Consider the following 14,207-nt stretch of genomic DNA (forward strand, 5'->3'; position numbering starts at 1 on the left):
ACTCTCAGTGTAAAGTAGAAGACTACTTGCAGTAGTGAGTACTGTGGTTTCGTAGTATCGTCTCGTACCTCAGAGTCTCTGTTAGTTTGGCGCTCGGACCCTGTTTGGTTCCTGACAGCAGAGTGTGAAGTCGTCCGACGCTCTTCATGGCGGACGACAGCGGCGACGCCATGCTGATCTCCTGGACGTACTTCCTGCCCGTCAGAGGGGTGGAGACCTTCAGAGCCGAGGCCTGAAGGAGGACAGACTCGGTTAGATTCACCAGCAGAGACAGCGAACAGAAAGAGGGATGGGAATAGAGTCTCACTGTGAGGTTGGTGTGGAGCCTGTAGGCGGCGCTGTCCTGGTTCTCCATCCCCTCGCATAGGCAGGGCCCCGGGGTGCCGATGTCCTCGTTGGCCCCCTCACCGGTGAAGATCCTCTCATCCAGACTGCCGGTGGCCAAAACATGTTCTTCATAGAGCCGACTGAGAGACAAGCTGAGGGAGACCAAAGCAGAAGAAACTAAATCAGCCATTTTTGTTGATACAGTGGTCAAAAAAAAAAAAGTTCACATACACTTCTAAAGACCATGAATTTACTAGCACTTTTGAGTTTCCAATGACTCCTATAAGTCTGAACTTTCTATGATGGAATAATTGAAACCCATGACTCTTTGTTATAGGTCCTATAGAAATATGACAAAACCTGCTGGGTTAAAAATATACGGTACACACAGCAATGTTAATATTTGGTAAAAATGTCCTTTTCACCTCAACTAGGCTCTTTTGGTTTCCTTCCACAAGCTTGTGGTTGTATCTTTGACTCCTCTGGACAGAACTGGTGCTGTTCAACTAGACTTGCTGTCTTTCTGACACAGATTTGTTCCTTCGTCAGTCCACAGGTTCTTGATGGGTTTAAATCAGGACTTTGGGAAGACCAGTCTAACACTTTAATTCTAGCCTGATTGAACCATTTCTTTTCCATTTTTAATGTATTTGGGGTCATTGTCTTGTTGAAACACTCAACTGTGTTCAAGAACCAACATTTTAGCAGATAATTTTAGGTTTTCCTGAAAAATGTGGAGGTAATCCTCCTTCTTCATTATTACATTTACTTTGTGTAAAGCCCCAGAGCATGACACTGCTACCACCTCGTTTGATGGTAGATTTGGTTACACAGGTCTGACCAATACTGGAAAAAACTTGTTTTTACTCTAGTCTTCAGAGTTCATTGGTAGCCATCCACAAGCTTGTGGTTGTATCTTTGACTCCTCTGGACAGAATTGGTGCAGTTCAGCTAAACTTGTTGCCTTTCTGACACAGACTTGTTTCTTCATGAGTCCACAGGTTCTTGATGGGTGTTTCAACAAGACAATGACCCCAAACGCACATCAAAAGTGGTAAAGAAATGGTTCAATCAGGCTAGAATGAAGGTTTTAGACTGGTCTCCTCAAAGTCCTGACTTAAATCCCATCAGGAACCTGTGGACTGAAACAAGCCTGTGTTAAAAAGTCAACAGTTTAACTGTTTAAAAAGTTTTGTCAAGAGGAGTCAAAGATACAACCACAAGGTTGTGTATGTGTGTATGACTTGTGGCTTGGATCACTTTTCAATTTTGTGCTGTAAATAGAACAGCAACTTAGTGAATTTAAAGTCTTATTTATCAAACAAACTAATGAGAATCTATCTATAGCATAGACATGTCATTTTTTATTTTTTTGCATAATAATAAGCAACTTTGAGTAGAAATAACATCTGTATTCATTTCATTATTTGTGCTTTTCCTGGCAGCCACTTTACTACATATCCATGGATCCTTATTTGCCTTTTTGCATTCAGTATTGTATCCTGAAGGCCTTTTTTGAATCTGAAGGGAAATCTAGAAGCTAAAACAGATGCTAATTTGCTCTTTAAGGTTTAACAAAGATGAAAGATTTAAAATAAAATAAATAAAACTTCCTTTCTGGCACAAAAGATGCTGTAACGTGAAAAACTAAAATACAGGTAAGCAAACGTGCAAAATTGAAACACTGTGATGCCGTGCAAAACTCACAAACTGTCTCCAAAGTTCATGGGATCCAGAAAGCCGGTCAGACTGTCCTCTTTACCCCTGAGAATCTGTGGGAGGAGAAGAAAAACCAAGAGAGTGAGATAAGTTTCACACAATACAACTATTATACTTTGACTGTGCTGGTAGGAAGCAGAAAACACATGATGGAAGTCAACTGGGGCTGTTAGAAAACACATCCTACACTTAAAACAGTGCTGCTAACTCAGATAAACACCAATTCAATGCATAAGGTGTGTTTGTTGGGACTGAAGTCTGTTTTGGAGAACAAATAAATGATTTCACACCAGTATGTGCAGGCTAATATGTCAGTGGGTCAGACAACAAGGATCTTGGATGTAGATCTCGAACGCGACATTAGCTAAATGTCCATCCTGGTGGCTAACAAACTTCACGAGTCTTAAACATTTTTGTGAATCCCAGCGTATGTATACAACATGCAGTAAACAACGATCAGGCATAACATTTTGACCACTGACAGGTGAAGTGAATCACACCGATTATCTCCTGTTCGTGGGTTGGATATATTAGGCAGCAAGTGAATATTTTGTCCTCAAAGTTGATGTTATAAGCAGGAAAAATGTGTAAGGATTTGAGGGAGTTTGACAAGATGAGTAAGTCAGAGCATCTTCAAAACTGCAGCTCTTGTGGGATGTTCCTGGTCTGCAGTGGTCAGGATCTATCAAAAGGGGTCCAAGGAAAGAACGGTGGTGAACTGGATACAGGGTCATGGGCGGCCATGGCACATTGATGCAGGTAGGGAGGAAGGCTGGACCGTGTGGTCCGACCCAACAGATGAGCTGCTGTTGCTCCGACTGCTGAAGAAGTTAATGCTGGTTCTGACAGAAAGGTGTCAGAATACACAATGCTGTAGACCAGTCAGGGTGTCCATGCTGACCCCTGTGCACCGCAGAAAGACCAAGAATAGACATCAGAACTGGACCACGAAGCAAAGGAAGAAGGTGGCCTGGTCTGATGAAACACATTTTCTTTTACATCATGTGGATAACCAGGTGGTGAACACATGGCACCAGGATGCACTATGGGAAGAAGGCAAGCCGGTGGAGGCAGTGTGATGCTTTGGGCAATGTTCTGCTGGAAACCTTGGGTCCTGCCATCCATGTGGATGTTACTTTGACACATACCACCTACCTAAGCATTGCTGCAGACCATGTAGACCCTTTCATGGAAACAGTATTCCCTGATGGCTGTGGCCTCTTTCAGCAGGATAATGCGCCGCGCCACCAACCACAAATGGTTCAGTAATGGTGGTAGGAGCACAACAACCAGTTTGAGGTGTTGACTTGGCCTACAAATTCCCCATATCTCAATCCAGTCCAGCATCTGTGGGATGTGCTGGACAAACCAGTCTGATCCATGGAAGCCCCACCTCACAAATCCCAGGACTTAAAGAATCTGCTGCTAACGTTTTGGTGCCAAGACAAACTAAGATGGGGAGATGAAGCCAGGGAAAAAGGGTATCTCCCCGAATCCTGAGCAATGGAACCAAATGAAGGACCAGATTTTAGAAATTGATGATACAATTAAGAGAGTATAAGCATTCCTTTCAGTGTTATCTATTGAACTAATTGAACATGTTGGCTGATCGGTTTTGTCAAAAAAGCATACTCTGTTAGTCCAAGACATTTTAATCCACTTCACATATGGTTAGGGGTGTGAAAAGCTGCAGTGTTTTGCTATTTGTTTTCCAAGCCTCACATGAAAGAGAGGTGTTTTTCTTTTTTGTTTTTACAGTTTTGAAAGAATTGAAAAAAATATATTCCAAAGAATCACCACAATACACCTTTAAGGGTCTAGTGGAGTCCATGAATCAACGGGTCAGGAAAAGGGGACCAACACAATAATAGGCAGGTGGTCTTAATGTTATGCCTGATCGGTGTAGGTGTCAGGAGGTGTTTGTTACCCTCTTGTGGAAGAGTTTCTTGATGAAGGGCTTCCAGAAGTGCTCTTTGACTCCTTTGGCCTCCAGAACCAGTCCGTCATGGAGCTCACACAGCTGCTCGATGAAGCAGAATGGACCCGAGGATGGCCTGAAGTCTTTACTGCTGAAGTCCTCCGGTAGACCTGCAGAGGACAAACCACGAGAACCAATCACAATTCACCCAGTATTTGTGCATTTTGCTCCACATTTAGCCTCCTCTTCCCTTTTCTAAGTTACGGTTTTGTTTAGCTTCTGCTGCAGTATTTCAGATCTCACTGTGACCTGCTGATGGAGACACAAAGATCTGTTGGATTTCTAAACCCTCAAAGTGTGTCTGATCCATAGATCCAGAGATTTGTACATCTAATTTTTCATTATCATGTGTCATATCACTCATTACCTCAGTATAATTGTCAGCATTATGTTTTACTGTTGTATTCTAGCCTTATTTTGATTTACTTATTGAAATTTAGTAACGTATTGCACTTTTATCTTATCCCTTTTCTACTTTTTATGCACTGCATTTCTTATGTCATTTTTTGTTTTTTTGAGCAATATCTGGCAGAAGAATTACCTTCGGGATTGATCAGATTTTATCTTATCTTATTAGTGCAGCTGTTACTGACGGGATCTGAGAATTTTTAGGGTTTAAATGCTTCACAGTGGTGTCATTTTTCAGAGAGCAGAGCAGCTTCCTTTCTCGACAATAAACAATGTTTATAGATGGAGGTGTAGATCAGGGGAAGGGGAGGAAACATGAGGAGTCAACAGGATGAGAGGCCAGCACTGACAGACGGCGCTGCAGCTTTTTCTGGGTGGAATTTGTTCAGCGAAACTTTTGATTTATTTCACGTGTTTGATTTAACGCTGTGCGTGGCTGATAAGCAGGTTTCCTATTTCATTTTATGACCATTCACCATCACGTTTCACAATCCTGTGAGCAGAATTATGAGTGGGGGGGATGTGGTTAAAGAGGTTCAGCATCAAAGATTTGACAGGAATCAGTAAAACTACACTGTATCACACCAACAATTTATGTAATAATTATTAATACTGTAAGGCTTACATGATACATAACAATATATTGATTTTAATGTACAGCAGTGTTTGTGAACAAAAATGATCAAGTACCGCTTGAAAGAACCATTAAAATTAAAAATACACTGCCTACGAAAGTTATTTACCCCCTTGAAGGCCTACTGTCGAAAAAACATCACCACATTATGATGCTGCCACCACCATGCCTCACATCATGATACCACCGCCATGCTTCAAGTCATGATGCTGCCACCACGTTTCACATCATGATGCTGCCACCACCATGCTTCACAGTGGAGATGGTGAGTTTCTGATGATGTACAGTGTTTGATGTCCACTGAACATTCGGGCAAAAAGGCTCAATTTAGATTTTCCTTCAGAACCTTCTCCCAGTTCAAGAACCTCCTTCCGATTGACTTCCAAGTCGCCGTCATGCCTTCAGGTGAACTTTAGCCAAGATTTCACATAACCAGGTGACTCATTTTAGAGGGGGTAAATACTTTTGCAATTTTTATTAATTTGCCATGGCTTCGTAGGAATCTGTTTGCATTTTGACATTAAAGAGTCTTTGTTTTGTGCATGCTTGTCAAATAAAGTAATTAAATTGACCATGATTCTATGTACTGTACTGTAATGTATTCAGTATTAAAAACTTTCTTATCTGACACGTGCACTAAAATTAACCGTACACATGTTCTTGGTGACTAAACAAATATTTGCATACAGGTATTTGATTCTGATATTCTACAGTCACAATTCTGAACTTAATACTAGTTGCAGCTGATGTTGTGAAGCATTCAGTGAGTTTTAAATGTTGATTTCTTTGTGTATTTTCTGGCTGCAGTGCTTCAAAACTGAGCTGTACCTTTGAAATCTGGGTTGAGCAGGTCTTTCCTGGCGTTGCAGAGCAGAGCGTTGGTGAAGACGAGGTCGAGGGCACACAGGAGGAGGTGATACGAGTTCACCAGGTCGTCGCTGATCATGGGGAAGTTCCCTGAACAAAAAGCAATGGAGGAAATAAAAATATGAGTGAATTATTGTGTCTGCAGGCTAAGTTGGCACAGCAGATCAAGGCAGTGCCAAATCTGTGCAGGCAGGTTCAAACTAGTCTTTAGACTGAGTAGAAAGACTGAACAAGGAGTGAAAAGTGAAAAGAAATTTGCACCAACACTTTTCCTTTCAGTAATAATGATACCTTGAGTCACTCTTGTATTAATGTCAAATTAAAACTGAAATATTAGCTGCAAAATTCCTGATATGTCCAAGAAATGTAGAACAGCTTGATGCTAATTAGAGGGGAAAGTGTTTATTTGCTCAGTATAAGTAAAAATAGTTAATAATGTGTTGTTTATGTGAAAAATAGTTGACAAACCTTGTACATGTATTTGTAACACTTGTGGAACTCAAAATTGACCAAAATGACAAAAAAATATGTCCAAAATTACTTGAAAGTTGTCATTTGAAACTTATTTTGAGTCATTTTGAATAAGTTTAAAGCAATTTGGGGTATTTTTAAAATTATTTTGGACAGTTCTTGAGTTAGTTTGGACGGGTTTCGAGTCCATTTAGAGAACTTTATGTGATTTTGGAGAAGTTTCATGTTATTTTGGACAAATTTTTAATTCATTTTTGGAATTTTTATGTTACTTTGGGCAAGTTTCACTTCATTTCGAACAAGTTTTGACTTAGAGGGAAAACATAATGGGTCAGTAAAATAAATGCATCATGGCTCAGAAACAGTGAACAGAGGAGCAAGTTGTTGGAGATACATTCAGCATGGAGAAACAGCTTTCTACAGACGATGAACAGAGTAGTTTACAGAGGTTGAAAAAACGTAGTAAAAATATCTATAACATGCAGAGTCCCCATTATTTACCAGTATTTGTAATATCTATGGACATTTGGAAAAATGCTGTACATGTGGATTACGGTACTTTTTCAATATTGTAAAATAGGTAAAATAATTTCACTTTTTTTTAATGCTTTATGGCATTATAACTGTGACATACTGCAAAAAAGACACTTGAGTTCTCTGCTTCTAGTCATGGTTGTGCTGTTTCCATAGAGGTGCAGGACTCTATACTGCAGTCAGCAAAAAAAGAAAAACAACCTTAAACTGCTTAGAATTCAGAAAACAGAGTAACTACCAAGAGTGAAACCTGTTTGATAGCTGAGCTGCTCTCAGTTTTCATGTTAAAGTCCCAGAAAACAAAGCATTAAGTAGGAGATTTTTACCTTTAGCATGTACGAACAACACCCAGCAGAAGGTGAAGACCTCGGTCACGGTGCACGGATGGCGTCTGCAAAACAAAGACGTGATGTTTAAAAAGGACAGTTTTTAAAGTTACAACCTGGGAACACAGCTGCACAATTATACAAAATAAAAACACACAAAAACCAGAAAACAATATAGAGAAAGTAAGAATAAAAACAAATCTTGCTTATAGGGCATCCAGGAAATTCTTGGATTTGTTGAGTTTTCATGTAGATTTTTGAGTCACAATATTAGTTCAATTCAAATCAGTTTAATCTTCATAAATATTAATACTTTAGAGTCTTTTATCTAAATTAGGTTGGTTAATCTCCATAATTAATAATACTGTCTTAGGCCTTTTTAAGTATTATAGCTAGGTAAAGTAGTATTTTATATAATTTTTGTAGGGTTTCTGTTCTTACTATGTACATTACGCAGGTATATTCATACCATAAATATCTCTATAGAGTCTTAATCCTAATATTTACACTGGTTAGGTTACTTTTGTAAAGGAAATTATATTATATTATATTATATTATATTATATTATATTATATTATATTATATTATATTATATTATATTATATTATATTATATTATATAATATAATATAATATAATATAATATAATATAATATAATATAATATAATATTATATTATATTATATTATATTATATTATATTATATTATATTATATTATATTATATCATATCATATCATATCATATTATATTATATTATTAGCTGGAAAGCACTGTAGTGCAACAGCTGTCTGTTCAGCAAAAATGTCTGATCCCTTGACAAAAACTAAATTTTTTATCTTGGAAGTTTGATTAAAACTTTATTTTCTGCACGTTTTTTTCTCTGCACTTTCCTCAGTACTTCTTTTTGTTGTATTGATTTTTTTAATTTGGTTTTTTGACCCTGACTTTGCGAGTCCTTTTGCCTGAAAAGTGTACCTATAACACGTGTCTGTTGTTGTATTTGTTAGTTTTACAAATTAAACTATGTGCCACTTGTATTATTTCCAGACTATAAAAATACCAATGTAAGGAAATAGTCTCTTCTTATCTGTTAAAAAGACAACAGAGCAGCTACTATGATGCAGATGTGGATTATGGTTTAAAGTAGATGGATTTAGTACAAAAATGTTTACATTTTTTACTTGTCTACAATAAAAACACTGAAAATATATTAAATTTGTTCCTTTTAAGAACCAAAACACCAGTAAATAAATATATATGGATAAAGACAAACAGACTCAGACACAACTGAGGGAGGCAGGAAACAATTAAATTACATAAACATTAATTACAATAATGTAAAGTTGCATTAAAGGAAAAAATGCAAACAAAGGTTGACATGTTGTCAGTGATATTAAAAGTATAAAGTCGTGGTTTTTCCCACCTCTGTTTGCGGCTGCGGTGAACTCGCGGCGGTTCCTCCGACGGCGCCTTGAAGATGGACTTGAAGATGGGAACGTACTTCTTGAAGATGACGGCCGACACGGTGAAGTTCCTCTCCAGCTTGTCGGTGCTCTGACGGAAGTCCTGCGGCAGGCTGGCCATGTCCTGCCACTTCTTCATCTTATTGAAGAACTCGATCAGGCTGCAATAGATCAATCAGTGACTGATCAGAGAGGAGAAACATCTCTATACGCTGATTTATTGATCGTATATCAAACCCAAGCTGGCTCATTTGTTTAATTCAAATTCATCAAAACAGACAACACCTTTGCACCCAAGTTTTTTTTAGTTTGGTCACCGTCAAACAAAGGTGTTTAATGGAAATGGTTTTGACAAGAATTTACAAAAAAGACTCTTACATGTCAAACAGCCTAGTGAGGGAGGCCACCAAGACACCTATGACTCCTCTGAAGGAGTCTACAAGAAATACATTAGTGAGGGAGGCCACCAAGAACACCATGATTCCTCTGAAGGAATTTACAGGAAAGATACTAGTGAAGGAGGCCACCAAGACACCCATGACTCCCCTGAAGGAATTAAGAAGAAAGAGACTAGTGAGGGAGGCCACCAAGACACCTATGACTCCGTCACTCAGTGTTTAAAGGCCTCATTTAGTTGACCGACAATAAAAGGTGTTGGCACACAAATAACCAACTTCGATAACGAAAAAATATTAAAAGACAATGTTTGTAAATTAATAATAAAAACATATTGATCAGAGAATTTAAGAATTAAGACACTTGATTCAACTAACACAAGACCAGCTGGAAGTAAAATGAAAATAAAATCTGAATTTCCCAAAAGCATCAGAATGAGTCCAGTTTGTTCTCCAGGTTCTTCCAGGTTGCAGGAGCAGAGTGAGTTAAGGAGGATTTTCTAAACCATAATCCAATCATTCCAGTGTGTTTGGTAAAGGCCCACATTAAAAGGTGGTAATGAGGTCGTGTTGGGGGTAAAATACAAATAAAGTGTCTTGTAACGTGTAAAATATCCCAATAATCCAGCACTGATAAAATAAGCGTTTCTCTACAGTATATGTTACGTTTCAAAATCTTGTGTGCAGTTATATCTCTAATGAAGTAAACGAACGAACAGACCTCATTTCTGAGCATCGGAGGATTCTGGTCAGAGAGACGTAGTTTCCGTCGGCGGTTCCTTTTCCCACCGTCGGCACTGAGGACCTGCAGGCCACGTAGAGAGAACAGGCCAGCCAGTGCAGCTCACTGCCCTGCACGGATTAGATTAGAACTTTTATTAGCATATACACATATAAACAATAGAAATCCTGGTAACTGAAATAAATCAGATGTAACAGGAAGATGTCAACAATCCAGGCTTCACCTCAATTTAAACTAAAGCAACATACACTACCAGTCTAAAGTTTGGACACACCTTCTCATTTAATGGAACATCCCATACAAATTCAGCTAAATATCCGTTTATATGCACATGAGACTCTGGTTTATGTTTCTATCCAATGAGCAAAAACATACATAGCAAAAAAAGGGAAAAATATCTAAAAAAAAAAAAAAAAAAAAAAAAGTAAACAACAATAAGCAACAGATACATATAAATATAATAATCCACAGGCATGTTTAAATAATCTTAACAGCTTTGCAGTCCCAGTCTTTTTTTCTGATTTGATCCTGGGACCATAGATATAAAAAAAAAACATGTAGCAGAACTGTCAATGCTTTTAATATGCACAGTAAATTAAAATAATTAAAACAATATTCCAGTTTCATGTCTGCACAGCACAAAGTCAGAGGTTTGTTTTGTTTGCAGGAATACGATCCTCCCGTCCTCTGAGCTACATTTAAAATCAGAAAGAACATAAAAACACATATCTGCTGAATATTTATGTCATATTTTTGACCGGGGGAAAGCAGCAGCAAACGCATTTTTAAACCTGACAAACACGATCAAATGATGCTGTCAATAAGAAATTAAATAGAATGATGTATTTACAAATTGTATAGTATGTTATTTTTTATTTACTGGGGAATATCACAGGTCAACAGATTGCTATAAATTCATTAATTAAGTAAAAGCAAGAAAGTTAGACAGGTTAAAACAATAAAAATATTCTTTAAAAATTAAAGGTTTCTGTCAAATCACAGTGAGAATATGAAATTATCATTTTAACCCATGTTGGATAAAAACATTTTTAATAGGAAAACTAATAAAGACATTAGAATGAGTATTTGTGACTGTTTAAGCATAATTTATTTGAGGAAATCTTTAAATTTTGAGCATAAAATACTTATTTTTTTGACTGAGCTCACTTTTTATCCATATTTTGCATCAGAGGGTTAATTTCTCATCCACAAATATTGCGACATACAGCTTTTTGTTCTGTTTTCAGTCATATCAGTGCTGCAACTAATATTCTCATCTTATCAAACCAAGCTTGAAGTTCAGCACTGACAAACTTGTACTAAGTTACTTTACAGGTCTGTAATTAAAGAACCTCAGGCTATAAATAACCTGAACTTTATTTAATAAGCAGGAAGCGTCATTAATCATCGGTGAGGAGTGTTGTGTTACGCTGTTAGAAATCCTCCCCTCCAGTGGCTTCCTGCTCCTCCACATTTATTTATTTAAGTTACACATCTGTGAAGTTAGTTTCTGGTTCACAGTGAAGAGAAACTGAAGCTGATCTGGACCAGAGGAGGTTGACTGGGTTCTGTTTTCACAAATAGAATAAACATTTCAGGCTGTGTTTGAAATAGTCTTTAAACTCTCCATGTTCATTTAGTCCAAGTTTGACAGGTCCAGGTTTACTGTTTTTTGAAGTAGACCTGGTCTGAAGTGGACTAGATGTTAAAAAAAAAAACAAAAAAAAAAAAAACAGAAAGACCACCAAGACACCTATGAGTTCCCTAAAGGAAATACATCCATCAATCCATTATCTATACACCACTTAATCCTCACTAGGGTCATGGGGGGGCTGGAGTCTATCCCAGCTGACTCAGGTGAAGGCAGGGGACACCCTAGACAGGTCACCAGTCTGTCACAGGGCTACATACAGAGACAAACAATCACTCTCACATTCACACCTACGGGCAATTTAGAATGATCAATTAACCTCAGCATATTTTTGGACTGTGGGAGGAAGCCGGAGTACCCGGAGAGAACCCACGCATGCACAGGGAGAACATGCAAACTCCATGCAGAAAGATCCCGGGAAAGCCGGGACGCGAATAAAGGAAATACAACAAAGAAAAAAAATATTAGACAAAAAAGTCACAAAGCGACAAAAAATAGACACAAACGAGACAAAAAAATGACAAAAAAGGAACAAAATGACAAAACAATAGACCAAAAAAGACGAGACAAGAAGGCAATACAAAACAACAAAAACGAGAAACAAAAGGAGAAAAATGTGAGACAAGCGACAAAAGTCAGACAAAAAAAGAACAAAAACAAGACAATATATTACAAAAATGAGACACAAACGACATGAAACAAAACAAGAGACAAAAAAATTCTACAAAAAAGTTACAAAGCACCAAAAAAAGGACACAAACGAGATAAAAAATAACAAAAGCGTGAAAGAAAACGACAAAAACAACACACACACATGCATATATATGTATGTTTTTTGTGTGTATTGTCACTCCAAGAATAAAGGTTTGAATCATCTGAAACTGTGTTTTAAACCCTATTTAACCCTGTAAAACCCACTGTTGCAAAAATATTTTATTATATATATATATTTATTATTTAATATATTTAATATTTACTATTTATACATACATTACTACAAAAGTTTGGACACGCCTTCTCATTCAATGGTTTTTATTTATTTGTATTATTTTCTACATTGTAGATTAATATTGAAGATTAACACTTGTTTGTTTACAACATAATTCCATATGTATTCTTTTATGGTTTTGATGTCTTCAGGATAGATAGATAGATAGATAGATAGATAGATAGATAGATAGATAGATAGATAGATAGATAGATAGATAGATAAGCTATTATTTTTGCTCATTTTTTTTCTATATTTGGGTTCTACAGGGTTAAACTCTCTCTGTTGATCTAGTCTAGGATTAGTGTTTTTTTTTGTAGACTTCAACTGACATGACTACAATTTAGAAGAAAAACAAACTGCAAAATTGCACCATTTTCTGTTTTCCTCAAAGTGAAACCTTATTTAAAACAGGTTGTAACTTCTCTAGAAAGAAAACTAGCCTGGATTTAACAAGTAGAAAGAAACAAGAAGATAAAAAAGGTGCTAACTCATTATTTTCTTCATGTTTTATAAAATGTGAATAAAGGTTTCACATACCGGAAACTATGTAAATTGTTCTTAAGATTCAATTAAATGCACCAGTTTTAAACCTAAACTTGGGCTGAAGTTGGCTTCTGCTTGGGAGTTCAGGGAGAAAATGGAGGGAACCTTAAATTGTGGTCTGAATGTATAAAAAACTGTAAAACTGTTCTTCATCAATTTATTTAAAAGTTTCTAGTATCTGAAACTGTGTTTTAAACTGTTCACAGCTTCTGTGGGATAATCTCGCCAACTTTGTTTAGCGGTTTTTGATGTATACCTGGTCTGTTGTGGTCTAGATGAAAAAAAACATACTAAAACATACATTTTCAAGTTTGCACTAAAAGAATAAATGTTTTCATCACTTAAATTGTGTTAAAAACTGTTTTAAACTCTCCCTGTTTGTCTGGTCCAGGTTTAGTGTTATTTCAACGCAGACCTGGTTTTATTTAGTTTAGAGGAAAGTTAGTTTGTTCTATTAGAACATAAAACAGAGAAAGTGGATTTTAAACAGCGGTAAGGTTTTATCTTAGAGGTCCAACAGCATTTAAGTTCCCCTTAACTGTAGGCATGTCCAGCTACATGTGTGTTTACATGATGTGGTGTCAGCGTTGGAAAACAGCATCACGTTTATCTCCTCCTGCACTTTGGAAATGTTGTTTTTAAGCTGTTCTTAATAAGTCATTCACACCAGAGGACTAGATTTTGTTTTCTTTCTACAGTCTTAGCTGTTGTTGCGGCTCAGCTAGCTTATCGGAGCTTTAGCTAGCTGCGGTGTTGCGGTGAATTTTAAGTCCGGCTGGATCACAAACGGCAGAAACACGGACACAGACCTGAGTTAGACGCCTGGGTTTAGTTTTTACCTCCAGAGTGAAGTTCCTGCTGATGTTCTCGTAGGTCTTCCACGCCTCCGTACTCGCCTCTTCGTCCATATTCAGGGCTCGGCAGAGATCCTCAAACCCGGTCCGGGCTTTCTGTAAGAACTCCTCCTCGTCGCTCATGTTTTCTTTTTAGCTTTGCGGGGGAAAGTTAGCGGATAAAAGGCAGCTTTAACGGAGGGAGAGTGCGGCCGACAGCGGGTAGATTCGCTGTTCGGGCGGCTGTTGGCCAGAATAACGGCGATATTACGGCGACGGAGCTGCTCTGCTCTACGCCGTGGCCATTTAAATGTTCTCTTACT

At 37.6% G+C, this 14,207-nt stretch overlaps 1 protein-coding gene across 3 annotated transcripts in view; it reads right to left on the reverse strand.

Moving 5' to 3' along the window:
- The window catches only part of rbl2 (retinoblastoma-like 2 (p130)), a 33,325-nt gene extending 19,118 nt beyond the window's left edge, over nucleotides 1–14,207 (reverse strand). For 2 of the 3 annotated variants that reach the window (XM_055007044.1, XM_055007052.1), the window contains exons 1-9: nucleotides 13,891–14,207; nucleotides 9,846–9,976; nucleotides 8,690–8,890; nucleotides 7,265–7,329; nucleotides 5,895–6,023; nucleotides 3,974–4,134; nucleotides 2,035–2,099; nucleotides 308–479; nucleotides 69–232 (exon numbers count right to left, since the gene is read on the reverse strand). In XM_055007044.1, coding sequence (XP_054863019.1) covers nucleotides 69–232; nucleotides 308–479; nucleotides 2,035–2,099; nucleotides 3,974–4,134; nucleotides 5,895–6,023; nucleotides 7,265–7,329; nucleotides 8,690–8,890; nucleotides 9,846–9,976; nucleotides 13,891–14,028 — 1,226 coding nt within the window. In that variant the 5' untranslated portion in view covers nucleotides 14,029–14,207. The remainder of the gene's footprint in view (nucleotides 1–68; nucleotides 233–307; nucleotides 480–2,034; nucleotides 2,100–3,973; nucleotides 4,135–5,894; nucleotides 6,024–7,264; nucleotides 7,330–8,689; nucleotides 8,891–9,845; nucleotides 9,977–13,890) is intronic. The other variant, XM_055007040.1, reaches the window with a different exon arrangement.

This window comes from Amphiprion ocellaris, chromosome 3, assembly GCF_022539595.1.
Source record: "Amphiprion ocellaris isolate individual 3 ecotype Okinawa chromosome 3, ASM2253959v1, whole genome shotgun sequence".
NCBI lineage: Eukaryota > Metazoa > Chordata > Actinopteri > Pomacentridae > Amphiprion > Amphiprion ocellaris.